At 51.4% G+C, this 21,324-nt stretch overlaps 1 protein-coding gene and 1 long non-coding RNA gene across 5 annotated transcripts in view; one reads left to right on the forward strand and one right to left on the reverse strand.

Moving 5' to 3' along the window:
* Window positions 1–18,695, reverse strand: part of PTPRG (protein tyrosine phosphatase receptor type G) — a 640,445-nt gene extending 621,750 nt beyond the window's left edge. The window contains exon 1 of one of the 4 annotated variants that reach the window (XM_084902696.1): window positions 17,896–18,695. In XM_084902696.1, coding sequence (XP_084758822.1) covers window positions 17,896–17,980 — 85 coding nt within the window. In that variant the 5' untranslated portion in view covers window positions 17,981–18,695. The remainder of the gene's footprint in view (window positions 1–17,895) is intronic. The other 3 variants (XM_084902695.1, XM_084902698.1, XM_084902697.1) reach the window with 3 other exon arrangements.
* Window positions 18,696–18,920: 225 nt separating this feature from the next.
* LOC311631948 lies at window positions 18,921–19,860 on the forward strand. The gene is made up of 2 exons (XR_014796675.1): window positions 18,921–19,568; window positions 19,611–19,860. It is a non-coding gene; the product is annotated as an uncharacterized lncRNA (long non-coding RNA).
* Window positions 19,861–21,324: the final 1,464 nt, after the last annotated feature.

Consider the following 21,324-nt stretch of genomic DNA (forward strand, 5'->3'; position numbering starts at 1 on the left):
TTATGTGAATGTGGTCTCTCTCTCTCTCAAAATATCTATATATATAAAAGCCTAAGCAACCAAACGACCAAACAACTTATTGGCCGGTTGCTATGACACGCACTGACCACCAGGGGGCAGATGCTCAACATAGGAGCTGCCTCCTGCTGGTCAGTGGCTGGCCAACCTCCCACTGTCCCTCTGCCCAGCAGGCTGGTCCTTCCCCCACCTCCCCCATTGGCCCCGATTGTCAGCCAGGCCAAGGGACTCCATCTGTGCACAGGTCCGTGCACCGGGCCTCTAGTCTGATAACTTATAACTGAGACAGCTACAGTGACTAACAGGTGGGTCATGTACACAGCGTGCATAGGCTGGACAAAGGGATGATTCACACGAGCTGGTGTGAGATTTCATCACACTACTCAGAACCACACACAGTGTTTTAAACTGGCCAATTGTTTCTGGAACTTTCCACTTCATTTTTTCGAACCGCAGTTGACCCTGGGTAACTGAAACCACAGAAAGCGAAACCTCAGATAAGGAGGTACTGCGGTAATAATCTTTAAGTCATTTTACTTTACTCTTACCCGGGGAGGCTGATTCTCTCTTGCCTTTATTAATGTTTCATTCATTGGGTTTAAAATCATTCTAGCATTTCATCAATCCTATGTCAGAATACAAAAAAAAGAACTAACCCTATTCTATGTTTCCCTACAATGGTCAAGTAGGGAAAATTAAGAGATCTCTTCACGTTAGACTTCAGGCCTCACTCACCTGGCCTTTGCCCTTTTCATTCCCAGCCATCAGCCTCAAAGTGCCCAGAGTTCAGTCCACTAAGAACATCATTTCACAAGGCGCGCAGAGCTGGTCATCTGTCTATGGGCAGGAGCGCCAGGTTAAGGAAAAGATCATTCATAGGCTTTGGGGTCAGAAGCCCGGTTCTACCACTTTCAAAACTACCCCAGCTGGACAAGTCTCTTCACTGAGCAAAAATTGTGTGTGCATACCTGGGAAATACAAGGATGAATTTCAGAGAAGGCGTGTCCAGCCCCTAGCATGAGGCCTGCCGTGCTCATAGTAGGCACTCAATAAACAGAGCTTTATGTTAGCCACGTTACATTGTAAAAACGCCTTTAGAAGGAGCAGCAGGAGAATTTCCGGATACCCTGCCTCCCCCTGCAGGACTGGCTGGGGAGTGGAATGGGGTGTTCACAGTGGAAAACACCACTCAGGATTAAAGCCCCAGATCTGGGGGAAGAACGGGGAGGGGGCAGCTGTTAGTAATGGCGACACAGGTGTCAGTCAGGTGATCACGCCATCCCTAAAAGGGGGTTTGCCTTGACAACGTGACAAGGTCTGGAGCAGGGGTCTTCAAACTACGGCCCGCGGGCCACATGCGGCCCGCAGAGGAGTCTGATCCGGCCCGCCAGGTTTTTTGGGCAGTGAGCGCAGCCAAGGTGTTACAGTAGGAATTAGTAGTTCATATAGTCCGGCCCTCCAGCTCTCTGAGGGACCGTGATCTGGCCCCCACTTTAAAAAGTTTGAGGACCCCTGGTCTGGAGACTGCTTTCCTGTAAGAGTCACGCTGAAATCTGCCTCTGCTGAAGTCTCCCCTTCCCCCCTTCCCCATGCGGTCCTGGCTGCCCTCCTGACCTCCCCCTGGGCTCCCAGGCAGGCGTGGGGTGCGGCCTGAGGACCCAGGAAGGTGGCTTCAATACCCAGGTCTCTCGGTTTCCCTATCGCAGTGGTCGGCAAACTCATTAGTCAGCAGAGCCAAATATCAACAGAACAATGATTGAAATTTCTTTTGAGAGCCAAATTTTTTAAACTTAAACTTCTAATGCCACTTCTTCAAAATAGACTCACCCATACCGTGGTATTTTGTAGAAGAGCCACACTCAAGGGGCCAAAGAGCCGCTTGTGGCTTGCAAGCCACACGGCCCTAACTTAAAGACTTCAACATTACTCCTGGAGCCCAGATTCTTACCACCTGCACCAAACCAAAGGCCTGTGTCCAGCCGGCCAGGGAAGCATCCCCATCCAGAACCTGAGAACAACCCCCGGGGGCAGGTCTCCCCGGCCGGCCCGCTGCTTCCCTCCCCAGCATCAGCCTCCCCTGCCCAGGTTCTCCGCCTGCATGGCACACTGACAACTGGGACCCAATGCGAGAAGCCCTCTGGGCAGACCTGACCTTCCTGGTAAAAGTGCTTTGTCGTCTCACATTCTCCTTGTTTTTCATTTCAAATAACGCAGCAGGTTGGCGAATACAGAGCATTTAATCCACTTGGAAGAGCCACCCTTTTAACATTCCATGGGACAAAGAACCCAAACATCCTAAAAGGACATCGCCAGGCTGTAGGGATACAGGGCTGCCACCAACCCAGCCCACCAAATCCGGTGTGTGAAAGCCTGCCCCTCTGGTCCAGCGCTTGGATCTGGCAGGAGCTTGATCAGTAACTAACAATGAAAACGTGTGCCTCAGAAGAAAAACTGCACGGCCCCACCAGGGTGCCCTTTTATTGGCCATGCAGCCAGGAGGCTCAACCCTGAGTCACAGCCAATGAGTGGCTGAAGCTTCTACTTAAATAGCTAAGAATTCAGAAAAGGTGTCACTTTGGAATGCAAACAGTCCTGCAAGAGCTATAATCTGATGCAAAACCTCTGGGCTTTGAAGAAAGGAAAAATAAACCACTAATTTTAGATCCCTAAACCGCCATTAATAGAGCTCACCTACTAGACAATGATGCAACCACCATCAAAAGACTGGATTCTCCCCCCCCCCACCCCCACCCCTTTATAAATGAACTAGAGGCCTGGTGCATGAATTCGTGCAAGGGTGGGGTCCCTCCCACAGCCTGCAGAGATCGGGCCCCAGCTCGTGTCCAAGCTGGTGCCCCAGCCGCACAGCCCCACAGCCCCACAGCCCCACAGCCCAGCCTGGCACCGCCCACTCACCTGCTCCACCATCCCACCACGGTCCCACTCTCATTGGGGCCCATCAGGGCTGGCTGCGCCTCCTCTGCCAGCACTGTGTCACCGAAGCCCACCACGTGTCGCACCACCCCCTGATGGTGAGCGCACGTCATAGCGAATGGTGCAACTCCCTGTTGAATGACTGCCTGAGGGGACAATTTGCATATTAGGCTTTTATTATATAGGATGTGACTCAAATACGAGCCCAAATCAATTTCACGGATCAGGAAACCTTTGTGCATGGTACTTGCTATTGATACCTGCTCTTTCAGGTCAATTTCAAAATAGCTCTATGGCTTAAAAATTGTCCGCATAGCAGCAAACCTATTTGCAAGGATATAAAAGCCCCATAGATAGCTTCTCCTTATATTTTTGAAGGCTGGCTCTCCTGTCTCAGTATAGCAAGAGATGGCACAAAAAGTTCTCTCCCAGGCCAACTCTTGCCAAACATTCTAAGACACAGATCTGGTGTTAAGAGGGGAAGAAATCTGTGATCGATTAGCAATGTCTGCCACAGCTATGAGTATGGGAACCTTCAAATGTCAATCTCCAATCCCTATGTAGGAAAATATAAAGAACACAGTGACAAGTAGACAAAATCTGTGCTGCAGATGTTCGCTGAATGTCTTCATCCATATGCACATGGGGACATGACAGGCCCCACGTTAACACAGAAATATATAGCAAGGCAAATACATCACACCCACACAAATAACTGCAATAATGAAAATACCAAAGGTAGCTCTAACCCATTCCTTCAAGCTGGGGGCATACAGAGCAAATTAAAACCTAATAGCCATCTTTAAGAAGTCTCTGACAAGCCCTAGCCGGTTTTGGCTCTGTGGATAGAGTGTTGGCCCGTCCACATACTGAAGGATCCTGGTTTCGATTCCGGTCAAGGGCACGTACTTTGGTTGCAAGTTCCCAGCCCTGGTTGGGTGTATAGAGGAGGCAACCAAGCAATCGATATGTCTCTCTCACATCGATGTTTCTCTCTGTTTCTCCCTCTTCCTCCCACCGTTTCTAAAAAATCAATGGAAAGGTATCCTCAGGTGAAGATTAACAAAAATTTAAAAATACAATAAAAAAATAAAAAAACCCTCTGATAACATAACATATTCCATACCCAGCCGCTGTTGCTCAGTGGTTGAGTGCTGATCCATCCACCAAGAGGTCGCCAGTTCGATTGCCCATCAGGGCATGAGCCCCAGTTGACCGGGGCTTGATCCCTGGTGGGGGACATGCAGAAGGCAGCCCATCAGTGATTCTCTCTCATCACTGATGTTTCTCTCTCTCCTCTCCCTTCCTCTAACTCTCTAAAATCAATCAAAACATTCTTTTAAATGAAGGGAAAAGGAACATAAAAAAAAGAAAGAAAATGTTCCTAAGTAACCATGTGCACCTTCAATTCATCCACCACCTGCTCTGCTATCTGAGAAACACGACAGCGTCCAGAAAGCAAAGTTCACATTTCAATTACACCACTTCTTTAACTGTGAGATCGCCCCTCTCCCTGAGCTCCAGCTCGCCTATGTCTTCACAGAGTTGCATGGCATTAACTGAGAGCATGCTTATGCAAGTACTGGTTTCATAAACTTTAAGCAACAGCTATTAAAAGCAGGTAGCATGCCCTGGCCGGTTGCTCAGTGGTTAGAGCGTCACCTCACACACCAAAGGGTTACAGGTTGGATTCCCTGTTAAGGACACATATCTGGGTTTCGGGTTTGCTTCCCACCTCTCGTGGGGTGCGTGCAGGAGGCAACTGGTCAATGTATCTCTCTCACATCAATGTTTCTCTCTCCTCTTCTCCCTCCCCTTACCCCCAGCTTTCCATCCACTCAGCTAAGCAATGGGAAAAATATCCTCAGGAGAGGATATTAAAACACACACACACACCACAATGCCGAAACCGGTTTGGCTCAATGGATAGAGCGTCGGCCTGCGGACTGAAAGGTAGCGGGAGAGCAGCCGCCCTGGTTCGATTCCAGTCAAGGGCTTGGTTGCGGGCACATCCCCAGTAGGGGGTGTGCAAGAGGCAGCTGATCGATGATTCTCTCTCATCAATGTTTCTAATTCTCTATCCCTCTCTCTTCCTCTCTGTAAAAAATCAATAAAATATATTTTAAAACACACACACACACACACACACACACACACACACACACACACAAACAAAAACAGGTACCATTTGTAACATCCTGTGTACCTAATGTTATTCTGGTGCTTTGCAAGCACCATTTCATTTAATCTTCCCAAGGGTTCTAGGAGGTTTAAAGTCCCCATTTTACAGATGAGAAAACCAATCAAGTTAAGTAACTGGCCCAAGTTAGGAAAGAACAAAGCTAGGATTCATTAACTCGGGTCAGGTACTTAACTTGATTGACAGATCTTCGCAATTCAAGAAACATGCATTTGCCACAGCCTCTTTCATCAAAATCCACCTGTCTCAAGTCTCATTTCCTCAAAACCCTATTAAAGTCCCAAGGCATAAAAGAGTGATTTCCACAAACTCCTTTGTTTAGCTAGTCAGAGTGGTTACAATTCGCTCAGATTCTCCAGAAATCAATTTTCCTTCCACTTAGCATAATGAGTGAAGACAGAAATCTCAAGAACCAGCAAAGCAATTCCCTTATATCCGTTAAGATGCTTCAATAACAGAGTTTTCCTTTTAAAAAATCACAACCTCGCCCAGCCCTAGTGTGACTCAGTGCTTGGGCAACAACCTATGACTGAGGAGGTCACAACCAGGGCACATGCACAGTGGTGGACTCAATCCCCAGAGTGATTGAGTGGAGGAGGCAGCCAATCACTGATTCTCTCTCATCATTAATGTTTCTCTCTCTCTCACTCTCCCTTCTTCTCTAAAATCAATAATAAATATATATATATTTTTTAAATAAAAATACATTTTTTAAATCACATCCTAGCCCGTTTGGCTCAGTGGCTAGAGTATCCGCTTGCAGACTGAAGAGTCTCAGGTTCAATTCTGGTCAAGGGCACGTACCTCGGTGGCAGGCTCAATCCCCTGACCCAGTCGGGGCACATGCAAGAAGCAACCAGTCAATGTTTCTCTCTCTGTCCCCCTTCCTCCCAATCTCTATAAAAAATAAAATAAAAAAAAAATTTAAATCAATGGAAAAGTATCCTTGAGTGAGGATTAACAAGTCACGAAAGAACCAGAATGCCAAGTTATCCACCCTCTATCACATGCAATAATTTCAGCAACTTCTGTGCAAACTGACCAAGTGAGAAAACGAGGGCCTAAAACTGTCCAGTGATTTTCTGCATCCTTCAATCATAGTCTTCATACACACATAAGCAGAGAAAATGACTAGCTTCAAAGAAAGCAACTGGATGGGAGAGAAAGAAAATAGGGCGGGCATCGACTAGCAACATGTTCTAGAAAACCTAGCTCCATGATGCCCCACAGCCAACGCGTGTCTAGTTGAGGACATTAGACAAGGTGGTCAACCAACATCTGTCAAGCAAGCGGACACAGCCAGTCCAGGCAAGCCCTTCTCCTAGAGCAGGGGTGGGAAGCCTTTTTGCTGCCAAGAGCCATTTGGATATTTTTAACATCATTCGAGGGGCTTGCAAAATTATCAACTTAAAAACCAGCCTGCTCGATTTGGTCAGACATTGAATGAAGTCATCCCTAATGCCTTGGCAGGGCCAGGCCCAGGGCCAATGCCTGGGCAGGTGTCCTGTGGCACATTCCCCGCCCCTGTCGTAAACCAACCTACCCAAAGCCTTCACTGGGCAGCAGATCAATATTAACCTTCTTGTTCTACAGTCGGCGCGTGCAAGCTCTGTTGCCCTCTACAACGCTCAGATCTATAGCAACCAAACCATGGTGAGAAAGCCTACTTCTCCCCGATCAACCCTAAGGCGAAGCCACTTCTGATGCAATGAAAGCCATATTCACAAAGCTTAGCCTAATTATTTCATAGACAAAAAACAAAACGTTTGAACCATAAAAACATAACCCAACTGCCTCATAAACATCTGAACTCTAATTAGAATATACCTTGCCCAGCCAGCGTGGCTCAGTGGTTGAGCATCGACCTATGAACCAGGAGGCCACGTTTTGATCCCCAGTTAGGACACATGCCCGGGTTTGGGACTTGATCCCCAACAGGAGACAGATAGGAGGTGCAGATCAATGTTCTCTCTCATCATTGATATTTCTCTCTCTGTCCCCTCTCCCTTCCTGCCTCTTAAAAAAAAAAAAAATCAATAAAAGCATATTAAAAAGATATGTGATGTTTTTATTATATGTGAGAAATCCATAGGTTTCATGTGCAAAAAAAACTTAGTGGGTCAGGAATGTTATGTGAAAATATGTAAGATCTTTGCCGAGGGATCAACTAATATGATGATATCTCTAATATTAATTCACTCAAATCCTACTACATTGATCAGTGTCCTTTTCTCTCTTCCCGTTCCTTCTCCCCCCGCCCCCCCCCCACCACCACCATATATCACCTTCTTCTTAGGTGATTTGAAAACAAGAAAGTAACCAGGGCAGCTATTTCTTAAATAAGAGATTTTCCAAAGCACAGCCAACAGCCATATAGAAGTCACCGCATTACTGTGAAATATCCAAAGAGCAGGCATTTGCAAAGCAAAAAAAAAAAAAAAGACACAACCAGGATAACTCAGATCAGATTGAGAGGAATTAAGTCATTTCATCAACCAGTGATACACCTGCTTGCACTAGCACATGGGCACACAGACACATTTGTACACACCCAACACAGGTAATACAAAACCCCAAACAAGCAAGTAAATAAATAAATAAATAAATAACCTGTCCCTCAGGTGCAAATCTAGAAATCACCTGTATGCAGGAGGCGAACACCTCCAGGGACCAGCTGAGTGTTGTAAATAACCCCTGTGGGCCAGGCGAGGGCCGGTCTCCGGGGGAAGCCACCATTTAATTCCAGGTCACTGCTGTTGCCAAGCAAGAACACAGGGCCTCAGCTGCAGTGCCTCCCAGCTGCTTCAGGAGCAGCTCAGTCGTCTGTGCCAGCCCGGACCAGCGCAGGAATTCCCATCTGTTTGGGTCATCACTGTCCACCCACAGCGTGCCACGCAAGTTAAGTGCAAGAATGTGAAATGCCCCAATTTTTAATACATTTTTTTCTTTTTTCAACAATATGGCCCAAGACAGCCTCTGCTGGCCAGATGCCCCTGCAGAACTCCAGGCAAGTCAAATGCCTACTTCCCCATTTCTCACGATCCTTATAAGACAAAAGATCCAAAATCAGCCTCCTGTTCTTTTTTTAGGTAACAAATTCTGCCACCGCTTTCCTGTCCGTGCACATTACTTTCAAAGGACACACATAACTTTGTTGGCATGAGCAAACCTCCGTTTTTTACCTGCACTCCAGGTGAAATAAGGTTTAATGTTAAAAATAAATAAATAAATAACTTAAAGGCATTCCATTAACCAAGATCCACTCACAGCCCAGTCAAGCTGCTCCCTGAGGCTGTTCTGTAGCAAAGTTAGCAAGATCATCAAAGGGTTTCAGACAGCGCCTCAGGAAGCAAAACCTCCCTGAGGAAAGCCGAGGAGAAGCAGACTCACAGATCAGAACCGAACATGCACCGGGCACTTGACTCGCATGTTGCAGAAAGATCACAAGCCTTCCCAACTGCCCCGCCTGGAACCAACAATCCTAAAACTCCAGCGGAATTTCAGAAGTGTTTGGTTCAGGGTAAAGAAAACAAGCCCAAAGGAACGCGGGGTCTTGGCCAGCCGGATCCCACACCGGCTTGGCTGGCTCCCATGGCTGGATCTGGAGTCCAGAGGAAAAATCCAGAGCCCAAACCACGCCGCCAGCACCACCACCTCAGGCCTTTTCCCCGAGTCGTGATCCAGAGCCTGCAGCCCACGCCACACTTAAATGATACATGTGATAATAACACCGCATTATTATAAACCGTTCTCAATGCCCCAAACTAAGTTCTCAAATTATACACTAAATCAATTTGGATCATTTTAAAGAGGAGTCGGAAGAACTCACCACCAACAGACTCACTCCATCCACAGTCATTATCGGCCTGTTCAGGAAGCTAACGTAGTTTGCTGAAAGGTCATCTCTTCCGTATAATCAAATAAAATCCTATACTAATTGCGTTACTCTTATTTAATTGGAGCAAGCAGGAAGACACCTTTCCTTCGTCCAGTGCTTACGGTACCTACTTACATGGGTCTGTCTTTTAATTGGCCTTCCTGTGCAAGTAGGAAAAAAAGCTTCCAATCAAACAGCAACCAGTCTGAAAGTCAAAGTAATCCTGAGGGAGGTATGTCATGGCCACCCCCACTTATTGCCGGGGTGACCTTGGACAGTGAGCACCTCCCTTCAGCTTTAGCTGCCTCAGCCATGGTTTAGGCACAGCACTTGGTGAGTGTGGGCTATTAGAACCCTTGTTCCCATTTTAGAGATTAAAAAACCAAGGCCCACTTTTCCCAGGTAACACTGCGGCAACAGATCAAGAGTTTCAACCTGGGCCCCTGGGGCCCTAGTGCGGTTCCTGGATAACACGTGTATACCTGGGACTGCCAGGACTCCACCACCACCCCACCCCACTTCCACAAGAGGCTGGGTCATTGGTCCAAGGCAGCCCAGCTGGCCAGTGACACAGCCAACCCCTAGGCTGGTTCAGAGCTTCCCCACTCACTAAATCCAAAAACTTCAGGACAAGCAATATATTTTTTTAAATCAGGGGTCTTCAAACTACGGCCCGCGGGCCACATGCAGCCCCCAGGGGAGTCTGATCCGGCCCGCCAGGTTTTTTGGGCAGTGAGCGCAGCCAAGGTGTTACAGTAGGAATTAGTAGTTCATATAGTCCGGCCCTCCAGCTCTCTGAGGGACCGTGATCTGGCCCCCACTTTAAAAAGTTTGAGGACCCCTGTTTTAAATGAACAGAACTCATTTACCAATAACCACTGCTTTGTAAAGAAATCCTTTGCCAGTTCAGAACTAACTTGACTCTTAAAAAGTCAATGTTTCCTCACTCATTTAGGCTATGCTTTTGTATTTGGCAAACAGCCTATGGCGGTACCCCTTATCCAAATCATTCCAAATGGATGAGCTTATCTGATTTTTTAAATATATTTTTATTGATTTCAGAGAGGAAGGGAGAGGGAGAGAGAAAAATAACAATGATGAGAGAATCATTGATCAGCTGCCTCCTGCATGCCCCCTACTGGGGATCGAGCAGGCAACCTGGGGATGTGCCCTTGACCAGAATCAAACCTGGACCCTTCAATCCACAGGCCGGTGCGCTATCCACTGAGCAAAACCAGCGAGGGCTGAGCGGATCTGATTTAAGTGCATTGTGGGATTTATGGGGCTGCAGCAGTATGAAAGCTCAAATCCCTCTTGGATTCATATAAAACTGGTATAAATACATTCCTCAGATATCAATCAACAACCTGCTTCAATCTTCTCATTAGAAAAATAGTATTACATAGGGAGTGTTTCGGAGGGTGAAGGGATTAAGCAAAAAAGGTCAAAAAAGAAAAAGTATTCATGGACACAGACAAGTGTGGTGATTGCAGGGGAACAGGAGTGGGAGAGGGTATTGGGAGGGAGGGTAAATGGTGAAGAAAAATTCAAATTTAATTAAATTTAAAGAGAAAAATAGTATCACAGACTCAAAAATAAGACCAGTTGTCCTCTTTTCTTACATGGAAGTGTCACACAGTCCGTGAACTGTGCTTTCATTTCTTGTTTCAGTTGCTAGATTTCTGTAGCCAACTGTGTCACTCCGCTACAAAAATAGCTAAGTCGGGTAATTTAAAATCTCACTTTGTCGTCTGGCCAGAACACCTCCATGCTGATTCCAGTTTGCAGAAAACTGATTAGAGGGCAGGTACTCTGCACGTGCGCGGTGCTCTCCGATGCTCTGCCAGACTGGTTCCAGGACGATGTGGAGTCAGGGACATGCTAGTGTTCCCCAGTCACACAGACATGAGGCTCATACACTCTCTAACCCGCAGAAAACATCTTTCCCAATGTCAAGTTGAAAAAGTGGGCTTCACCATGGCTTTCTCATTTCTTTAAACTTCAAAAAGCAACCAACTCTCTTAATTTTACGTGGGATGCCCCCAGGCCAGTCCTCATTCCCCCTCCCTCTCAATAGCAAAGCTACCTACACAAACCTCCATTGGAGTTTATATTTTAAAAATGTAAGTGTTTTTGCTTTGCATACAGTTGTCCTTTTCCTTTTCTTCTTTCCACATACTCCTGTTCAAATCTCTTTAGTACACACACACACACACACAAAAAAAAAAAAAAAAAAAAAAAAAAAAAAAAAAAAAAAAAAACAACGGTTAATCTATTGAGCACTTACTGCTGACCACGCAGTGCCAAGTCCTTTAGCAGGCATTCTCACAGAGACGTTAGGAATCAGGGTACCATCACTAGGCCATTTCACAGAGAGAGAAAATGAAAAGTACTAACAGGTTCCAGGCTCCTAAAAGTCTTCTCCTTGTTATATACTTACTAGTGGCCCAGTGCACAAAAATCTTGTGTGTGGGGGGCGGGGGGGAGAAGGGCGGGGAGGGGGTTCCCTCAGCCTGGCCTGCACCCTCTCGCAATCCGGGCTCTGGCTCCTAACCACTCACCTGCCTGCCTGATCACCCCTAAACACTCTGCCTGCTGGTCTGCTCACCCCTAACTGGCCCCCCCAGCCCACCTGCTTGCCCGCCCCCAACTGCCCTCCCCTGCACCAGCCTGATCGCCCCCCATTGCCCCCCCCTACTGGCCTGATCACCCCCAACTGCCTCCGCTCCTGGCCTGATCACCCCTAATCACCTCTGCCTCCGCCCCGCCACCATGGTTTTGTCTGCAAGGAGGTCAAAGGTCTCCCAGTCTAATTAGCATATTACCCTTTTATTAGTATAGATAAACCAGTACAGTCACTCATAAACTTGACAGATACTGAATTTCTTCAATGTGAAAGTTGCCTCCCAAGTACATCAGTTAACACTACCCAATTCAGTAACAGAGGGCTTCGAAAGAGAAACCAGGCTCATCTAGAACATGGTCAGCGGGCCCTAAAAAGCATTTTGTATTTTTTTTGTTTTGTTTTGTCTTAATTTTTTTTGTTGTCGCTATTTTGTTAATCCTCACCAGATGGTGTGTTTTGCATTGATTTTTTTAAAGGCGGGTAGAGGCAGAGCAAGAAACATTGATGTGCGAGACACATCGACTTGTTGCCTCCCAGGCAGGGATGGAACCTGCAGCCGGTATGTGCCCTTGACCAGAATCGAACCCCAGACCCTTCAGTCTTCGGGCTGATGTTCTAACCACTGAACAAACCAGCTAAGGCACTTTGTACAGTCTTTAAAATGGTCTTATCAAGTGTAGTCATTAAAACTTGGAGCCTGCGTAGTCCTGGCAAGTCACCTCACATAAATCTGTGTCCTGTCCGTCAAAGTACCAAGCACTTTGCTGTGAATGATGCCAGGTGAAGCAGCCCCTCCAATTCCAGGTGTCCCTACAGAAGGAGACAATAGCACACGGAGCCCTCTGGCTGCTTCAAACAATCTCACACAGCCATCACTATAAATCTTAGTCCTCTTCTTAGTAGGAGCAAACCACTTCTGAAAATGAAATTCACCTGCATCCCTTCCAGACCTGTTTTAAGAGACAATTCTGTGGTGTTGAAAATTTGAGACAGAGGAATCGTAGGGGCAAATAAGGGTTTTTAAAACACATCTTTTCAGGAGTGGATTTTTCGGGTCACAACTCCACATAAACACAATACCAGCAAAACAAAACAAAAAATAGTTCTAGTCAGATGTGCACTTGATCTCGTACGCACACAGAAGACGGCCATCGCCATGTGTCTGGTTCTTTGCAAGTGAGTGGGTCACTCCCAATGCTCAGGGAAGCCCAGATATCAGATGTTCTAATCACTCGCAAATATTTACCGAAGGCCTAACCGTGTGCCCAGGCAACCTCGTTCTGGAACCGATTCAGTGGCTGCTGCGGGATTCCACATAAGCGCTGGGCGCCTGAGGGGGGCAGGCTCTCCCACTTCCCGGAGGCCCTGGGCAGCAGCTGCCAGCTTTGCCTGGACCGGACTCCCAAGGAGACATACACAAGGGAGCGGAGCACACTTCCTGGGCTTCCTTTGTCATTAGGCATTTTATTCTCTCCACAGATCCAGCCAAACACGCAGTTGCAATGATTACCACCTGTCATCTGACAGCGGTCAACCTGTAACCCAAGCACGCCAAGAGCTCATGGGGGAGGACATGCAGCACTTTGGAGATGATTTTCGGCATTCTGAATCTCTCCCACAAGCTCCGACTTGTGAAATGAACCATGTGAAAAAAAAAAAAAAAAATGTGCCCCGGGACCAAAGTGTTAGTCGTCAATTTTTTACACTTGCAATTCAGAATGCACACCCACACCGCCATCTCCAAGTGAAATGCCGAGTGGAAATTCGGATTTAAAAAAAAGAGAGAGAGAGAAACCTTTCACCATAGAAGGGAAGAGGTTAAAGCCAGCAAGCACTAGCAACACTTCATTTGCTTTCTCCGTATAGATTCGGCTCAAGTAAAGATCCAGACTGTCCTTCTGATCATGGAGTTTCCAGGAAATCGGGGCAGGGGAGGAAGGGGGGGGGGGGGGCTTAGTAACAATGGCTCCGGGGCATCTTAAATGATCTTACATGAATGGCAAGAAAGTTCATTCCCACTGGTGCATGGATAGGTACCTCATTATACTACATCAACTTGGGAGTTTTCCAGAAAAGGATGAGTCTATCCGAAAGGGGTTTTGTTCTGTGTGGCTGCATAAAATCATCAGCATTCCCTGTCCCGAGCCACGTCATATAAACAAGTTTTTCCTCAGTGAAAACAGGTCCATAATTAAGGAGAGATGCTCACAGCTTCATGATTGGCTCCTTCTTTTTCTCACTTCAGCCACCCTCTGCCTCCAGCCACTGCCGCTTCCTCGATTTCCAAAATGACCAGTTAGGTAGCAGCGTGCTAATTTCACCACGTCGGTAATGCTTAGAAGGGAACATCAAAGATTTTATTACTTCGCTGTGTCAGAAGAGCCAGTTTCACGACTGGATGAAGATGCTTTATTTTCAAACAAAACTCTTAAGGAGGGGTACAGCAGGAATTCTCTCTTATCCCCCCCTCCCCTTTCCTATGAGTAAGACAGCTGACTTACAAACATTCCTCTCCCATCTTTCTAAGAAGGCTGTAAAGCACATGTGTCAAACACAAGGCCCTCGGGCCAAATCCAGCCCGCCAGGCCTTGCAATGTGGCCCGCACCGCGCTGTCATCACTGCACTCCGCTGTCAGTTTATGACATTGTCAGTTTATGACTGTTCAGTAAACCATTCGGCCCGCGATTTAGGCTGGATTTTAGATTTTGGCCCCTTCTCTGATTGAGTTCGACACCCCTACCGTAAAGGATGCCCATCAGGACTGAAGCATGTGCATGCAAATACACAGACACAGCTTAGAGGGAGAGGCACCGGGCCATCCATCACGGGTCCTCCCATTCTGACATCTCCAAAAGCACACAGCGGAGCTTATCCATCTGAAGTCTTTCCAGCCCCAGCCTCCTGGATGTAATCTAATTAGGGCACAAAACATATCAGAGTCAAAGAGAAGGCTTTCACTCCAAGGACCGAAAGAGAGAAGAAATCAATTTTTAAATTTTTTTTTTTTTTTTTTTACTTTCTGCTGAAGAGCTTAAGAATGTAAAATACATAAAATGTTTTAACCCTCTCAGGATGTATATTTTATATCCTGTAGGAGGCACTTACATTCTCAGTGATTATCGAAAAAATACCAAGTGCTTACGTGAACCAGGTGTTAGATGTCTATAAAAGGAGGCGGTATGGGAAGGATATGGGGGTACGAAAGAGGGAAGACTGAGCTGATCATTGGAGCTGGGGGTCCTTCGGGGTCCATCATATTTTCCTATATTTTCCCATAATAAGAGTACTGTTCAGAGATGCATGAAAAGAATGTACTAGGTGCGCACTATATCGTGTTTAATAACACTTCTGTTCTGGAAAGTGGAAATACCACTGGAAACACTAGCAGCCACGCGCGTCCCACACCTGCCATACAGACTCTTCGGTGGCCGCCACGCTGCTGTTTCCAGATCTGCTGGGACCACACCGAGCCAGACTGTCCCCAGACCCTCCCGAGCTGCAGCCCCCGAGGACAGGCAGCAGCCGAGAGAGAGCTCAGAGGCAGCTGAAAAGTGAGCGAGTTCCTGAGACACAAACAAAATAACTAACCAGGGATGTTGGTTACAATCTCACAAGAACCCTAAATACCAGAAGCGTTTTTACCCCTCGTGTCAAGCAGGTAAACGCCTCCCAGATTACCGGCAAGTAAGGGGGGCAAGGAGGTGCCCCCAAAACGAGCTCCAGCCCGCCCGGGGCTGAGAGCGGAGCAGAAGCAGCAGCGGAGGGGAGGCCGGGTCCCCGCGGGGGCGCACCCGCACCCGGCGCCTGGGACTGGGCTGCGCGCGCCCCATCCCTGCTCCCTCCCAGGCCTACGGAGCCCGACCAGCGGTTCGGGGCGCCCCCTGAGGTGCAGCGGCGTCACCGCACCTTCGGGAACCGGGAAGCCGGAGTCCCCCAAGGCTCTGACATTTTACCTGGTTCCCACTTTTCCAAACCATGACGCCCCACACACACACACCCAACCCCTCCACCCCGCTTCCGCGCGTCTCACACCACTGCCCTGTCCCTTCTCGCCACCTTTCGGCTCCGGGGCAGGCAACGGGCCATTTACCTCGCGACGTGGGCACAGACAGAAAATGTGGACGACGGGAACTGTGCAAGCCCACGGAGGCGGCATGACTGGCAGTCAGTCCCATTTTGGCTTCCAAGCGTCCTCAGAGCAGGAACGAGAAAACCACGGCCGGCCCACTCGCTGACGGCATGCCCAGCGTGAGGAGAAGCCAGAGCGGAATTAAAAATTCCTCCTCATCCGTCAGGCTGCTCGCCTACTGCCCCCCATTGCCCCCCCTCTGCCCCCCACTGCCCCCAGCAACGCGTGACCGGTGCAAAGCTCAGGTGACCCGTGCAGACCCCGGCGTGCACCTGAGCTCGCTCAGCTGCAAGCCCACAGCCAGGAGGTCTGGAAAGAGGACAGCTAACGGCGCCGCTGAGCAGTGGCCTTTGAGGGGGAGAGGGCATAGTTAAGGGGACACGTCCGCACCGCCCCGACCCCATGCAGGCAGGGCTCCGGAGGGCAGACCCGGGGCCTCAGGGCGAGTGTGGACGCACGTCCTTCTCTGGGCATCGAGCTGGGGTTCGGGGCCGTGGCTGAGCTCGGTGCAGCCCCAGGGGCAGGAGAAGGCGCAGAGGTACGGCGGGGGCCGGGGAGGACGGTGCTCTGCCTCTCGGCCTCTCTGCCCCTCGAGGCCGCCCCGGCGCCTGCAAAGGAGGCACTCGCTCCTGGTCCCCGGGGGCAGCACACGCGCCCGCGCCCGCTGTAGGGCGCCCCACGGAGCTGGGGGACCCTCTGCACCAAAGCCGAGGGCTCCGGACGCCCGGGGGCAGGCGGCTGTGACCAGGGGGAGCAAAAAACATCGAGTCACGTTTCCTTTCTTTTTTTTTTTTTTTAATTTCAGATAACCCCCGCCTCCAGGTATCGTGGAGCTGGTGGATGAGAAGGCAGAAAGACAGGAGGCGTTCTCTGTTCTTAGGGGCATAAAAGAGCCTCCTAGGGACAAAAGGGCAAAAGAAAAAGAAAAGAAAAAAACGAATCGCCCCCTCCTTCCTACCCCTTCCCCAGCGAGGGCACAGACCGTGGCCTCCGCCCCGAGGATGCTCCCGGCTGGACGGATTCAGGGAGCTCGGGGCTGCAGCCCGGGGGGCCTGCAGGATGGCAGAGGAGGCGGATGGATGGCCTCTGCCCTCCTCGAGGGGAAAGAGTGAGGTGGGCTGGGGGAGCCTGCTGGCGGAGGGCTGGCAGCGGGCACCCTGCTCCATGCGGTTACTTGTTATCGCCCACGGCGGTCCATAGCCCCGGTCTCAGCCCGGCCAGAAAGCAGCGGGGCTGGGGCTGCCTGCAGCGAGCAGCCTGCAAAAGGGCAGAGACGAAGGCAGGCAGGCGCGCGAAAGGAAGAGAAACAAGAAAAAAATCCGCCTGGGCTCGAGCTTCAGCCTAGTCGCCGATGCCCCCTGACCCCCGCGCCCGGACCCGAGCAGCCCCGCCGAGCAGAGTTTCGGGGCGAAGGGGGCCGCGTGTCGGGGCTGCGGAAGCCAGAGATCTCCCTAAAGCGCCTGCTCCCGCCCGCCCGCCGAGCCCAGGCCCCCGCGCCCGGGGAGGCTGCCCGGCGCCGGCCCGGAAGGCAGCCCCGGAGACCAGCATGCAGGCTGCCCCCAACATTTCCGATCGTCCACGGCCAGTCTCCAGCTTCCCTCCCCAGGGACCCAGCCTTTCCAAAGGGTTGTTGGGCAGCAAAGCAAGTCCCTCCCACCCCCCCTTCCGAGCTCCTCTAAGACCCTGAGCGAGGGGCGCACCCTGGACCCCTCAAACCCACGGAGGCGTCCTCCCCTGGTCCCCGTCTCCCCCAGCAGCCCCAAAGATCGAGCTCTCTCGAACGGCGGCGGCGGATCGGCAGAACAAGTCCCTTTTCTCTCTCTCGACTCCGGCTCCCCAGGCCTCCCAAACCCGAGCGAGAGCAGACCCCTCCTGCCCCGGTCCCCCTTCCCCGGCCAGCCCCTTCTTCCACCCTCCGCCACCAAAGCCTCCCTGCGCCATTGGAACGAGCGGAGGAGACCCCTCTCTCCTCCCCGGGCGCCCCCACACACACACACCGTCTCCGGGGGCACCGGGACCGGCGCCCGAGCCCCGCGCCCCCGCGGCCACTCCGCGCCCCCCGCGCGCGCCGGCCAGGGCCGCGTCCCCCGGCGGGGCGGCCGCCACTCACCCGGGAAGCACACCACATAATGGAGCGCGGAACTGGTGATCTTCAGGAACAAAATCCACCAACACGGTTCCAGTAACCTCCGCATGTCCGAAAACGCACATCGAAAAGAGGGTGGCGGCAGGGGGGTAAACTTGTTGAATAAGTTCTCGCCTCCGTGGGAGCCTCCGCTGCAGCCGGGCTCCTCTTCCCCTGCTCGCCCGCCCGTCCTCCGGGCCCCCGGCGCTCGGCGGTGCGAGTCCCCCTGGAATCCGGGAAGCCAAGTGTCCCCAGGAAAGAAAAAACCTCAAAAAGTGCCCGGAACGCGGAGCCACGCTGGGGACGATCCTCGGCGGAGAAGGGCTGCTTTCCGATCAAGAAGGAGAGGAGCGAGCGAGCCAGGCGAGCAGCCGGCGGGCGGCGGCGGCGGCGCCCGGGGCCCGGGGCGGGCGGGCAGGGACCGCGGGCGGCGGCGGCGAGCGGCCGAGGATCCCCCAGTGGAGGCGGCGGCGCTGCCCGGGAGCCGGCGGGCGGCGGCGGGGCTGAGCGCGGCGCGGCGTCTCCGGCTTCAGGCAGGCAGCTCCTTCCAGGGCCCCGCGAAGGAAGGAGGCATGTTTGCGAACGGGGAAGGGGAGGAGAGAGGAGAGAGGAGGAGGGGGGAGCAAAGAGCCCCCCCAAAATAGAACCGGCAGGAGGAAAACACAAAGGATCTCAGAGGAACGCCGGGGCCGCGGCGCCTTCAGTCCATGCTCCTGAAAGTTGTGGCTCCGGTGCAGGCTGGGGAGGAACGGGGAGCGCGGGGCTGGAAGCTGGCCATGCCTCCATACAGGAAGTAACATGTGAGCATGGATCCTGGCAGAGACTTTAAAGCCGGCGAGGGAGAGAGCGAGCGAGCAGGGGGCGCGCGGCGGCGGCGGGGGCGGGGGCGCGCGAGCAGGGGGCGCGCGGCGGGGGCGCGCAGCCAGAGCGGCGGGCGCGCGCCCTCCACGTTCTTAAAGCGGCCGCGCTCTGCTGCCACCACCTCGGAAGGGTCCAGCGGCCCCGTCCTTCCCGCGCGCTCCCCGGGGCAGGCGAGGGGGACGGCCCAGTCCCGGTCTTGGAGAAAAAGAGAGAAAGGGAGGCTCTGCCTTCCGGGACTGGCGAGGCTTTGCCAGATTCCCGTTCTGCAGGCTCTTAAAGACGCCGTGCTTTGCGCGGGCTTGGCGAGGTCTCCCCCTGTCCTCGTTGCTGGCGGGTCCGGGACTTGGGGGAGGAAGGGGGGGACTGTAGTTCGAGTCTGAGGAGAGGAGGAGGGCGGTAGGCTGCTGCCTTTTTAGGGCTCCAGGGTATCCTTTTGTGTCCCTTAGCCCTGGCAGCACCGCGGCGGGGCGCGCCCGGCTCCCTCCCTGCTCGCGCCCCCAGCCCGGCCCGTTCCCCTGCCTGCAAACAAAGCCGAGCGGCCTTTGCACTCGAGCGGCGAGAGGATTTTTTTTTTTTTTTTTTTTTTTTCATTTTTGGGCTTCCATTGACCGGGTCCACAGCTGGTGAGTGGGGGTGGGGGAGAGGGATATGGATCCTGGACTGACAAAATCCAGTCCCCCATGTCCCCGCGCCACGGCGGATCGGTGGCAGAGTTTTCCAACTCGCCGCTCCGCAGGAGGAGGGAAGGTTCCCGCACCCCGGCCTGGCGCTGGCGAGGGCCTGGGACCCTCGGCTAGGTGAAAGCTGGCCCCGGCTAAGTGAAAGCTGGCCCCGGCTAGGTGAAAGCTGGCCTGCGGGGCAGCACCGATCTCCTGGCCGCTGGGGGAGCGGCAGCCTCTAGCCACCGTGGAGAGGGGACCGGGGAAATGGGATGACCGCGCTCATCTGTAATGATTTCTTTCCCTTGGCCCTTGGTGAGAAGATCCTTATCGCTCAGACTTTTTTATGCGCCCTCTTCTTCTTTTTACTCTTGTGCAAAAAAGTGGGGGAGGCGGGCTTCTGATTAAACGTGTAATGGAGCCAAGGTAATTAGCCATTTATAATTTTTGCCTAATTTTTCTGCCACTATTTAAAGCCGTCTTGGCGTGTTGGGTTTTGTGTGTGTGTGTGTGTGTGTGTGTGTGTGTGTGTGTGTGTTTAACGGCGCCTGCTGTTTCCATCTCACCAGGCAGGATCCCACCCAAACATCCCAACCGGATGCTACATTTTCAAATAATATACAGATGTTCGGCGATCCTCCCGCAAGATGTGATTAGGGAAGCAGTTTCACACCCACACTTTGGAGAGGAAAGCCTTTGAAAAGTTACCTTGGGGATTCCAGACTAATAAAAGCCAGGAAGTTCCCGGGGAGGGCCCTCCTCTATCTTTAGCAGACCGGAGTGAACACCCTCCCCCTGGGTGGGGGAATGAGTCGACTTTGTTTGCTTTGGAATTTGGCCCTTCCTGGTTTTGTTGAAATCCTTAACTCCCGCCTAAATGCTTGCCAGGGTCAGTTTTCTTGGGGAGTGTTGTATTTAAGGGATGTCCATCCTCAATGGGAACTTTGAGTGAGGTTAGAATGACCTCTGTGTGTCTGCCTACCTTATTTACACATTGAAGGATAAGATGGGGAAATCCGGGGAATTTGAATCAGAACAGAACACCTGGGTAGATATCCCCCCAGGTGAGTTGCTTCCTTTGCAAAATGCACATCACAAAAACGGACATTTGTGAATGTTGACTCTCTGCTGGGCAATGTGCTGAATTCTTTCCGTAAAGTGTTCATTCCGTGAATTTACTGAGCACTTACTGTGTGCAGAGCATGCTGGGAACACGGGCATACATTAAAGGGAAGAGGCCTGTGACATTTGTGGGGCTTACCTCCCAAAACAAAGAACACATTCTCTCAGCCATAAGAATTATTAACCCCGTTTTATAGACAAGGAAACCTGCTCTGAGAAGCAACATAACGAATGGATCCCCAGCTAGTGGGTGAGTAAGCAGAGTTAGGATTCTGGGGCCTGCTTGCCTCCCCAGATGGGAAAGGAGTGATGGTTTGAAAAGACAGTGAACTGTGGGAGGGTGAAAATGGCTTAGGAGCGGGAAACCTCACCTGGGTTTGGAGAGTGAATTACTACTACTCTTATTGTATAGGAGGCCCACGCTAACAAGGAACACCAAATTAGGTCTGGCCTGGGCACTGTCCGAGTGCCCTAGGCTGATCTTGAAGGCAAACTGTTCTTGCAAGCACCCTCCCACCACCGAGGCCTACCAGTTCACGTAGCAAAATAAGATTTTATAGGCGCGAGGCACTGGAGGCCTTTCATTCATTCCCCCACCAATTACAGAACAGCTCGTACACATTAGACACTGTGTCAAGTCTTGGCTGCACAAAATGAGCCAGCAGGGTGCCTGTGCTGCTTACAACCCCCAGGGGATGTCAGGCTGCACAGCATCAGGGAGCGCCCAGGAGAGCTGGTGTGAGGGGCCTGGGAGTGCAGGGGCCTGACGGGA

This window comes from Pipistrellus hanaki (genome assembly GCF_964339955.1).
Source record: "Pipistrellus hanaki genome assembly, chromosome: 13".
Lineage (NCBI taxonomy): Eukaryota > Metazoa > Chordata > Mammalia > Chiroptera > Vespertilionidae > Pipistrellus > Pipistrellus hanaki.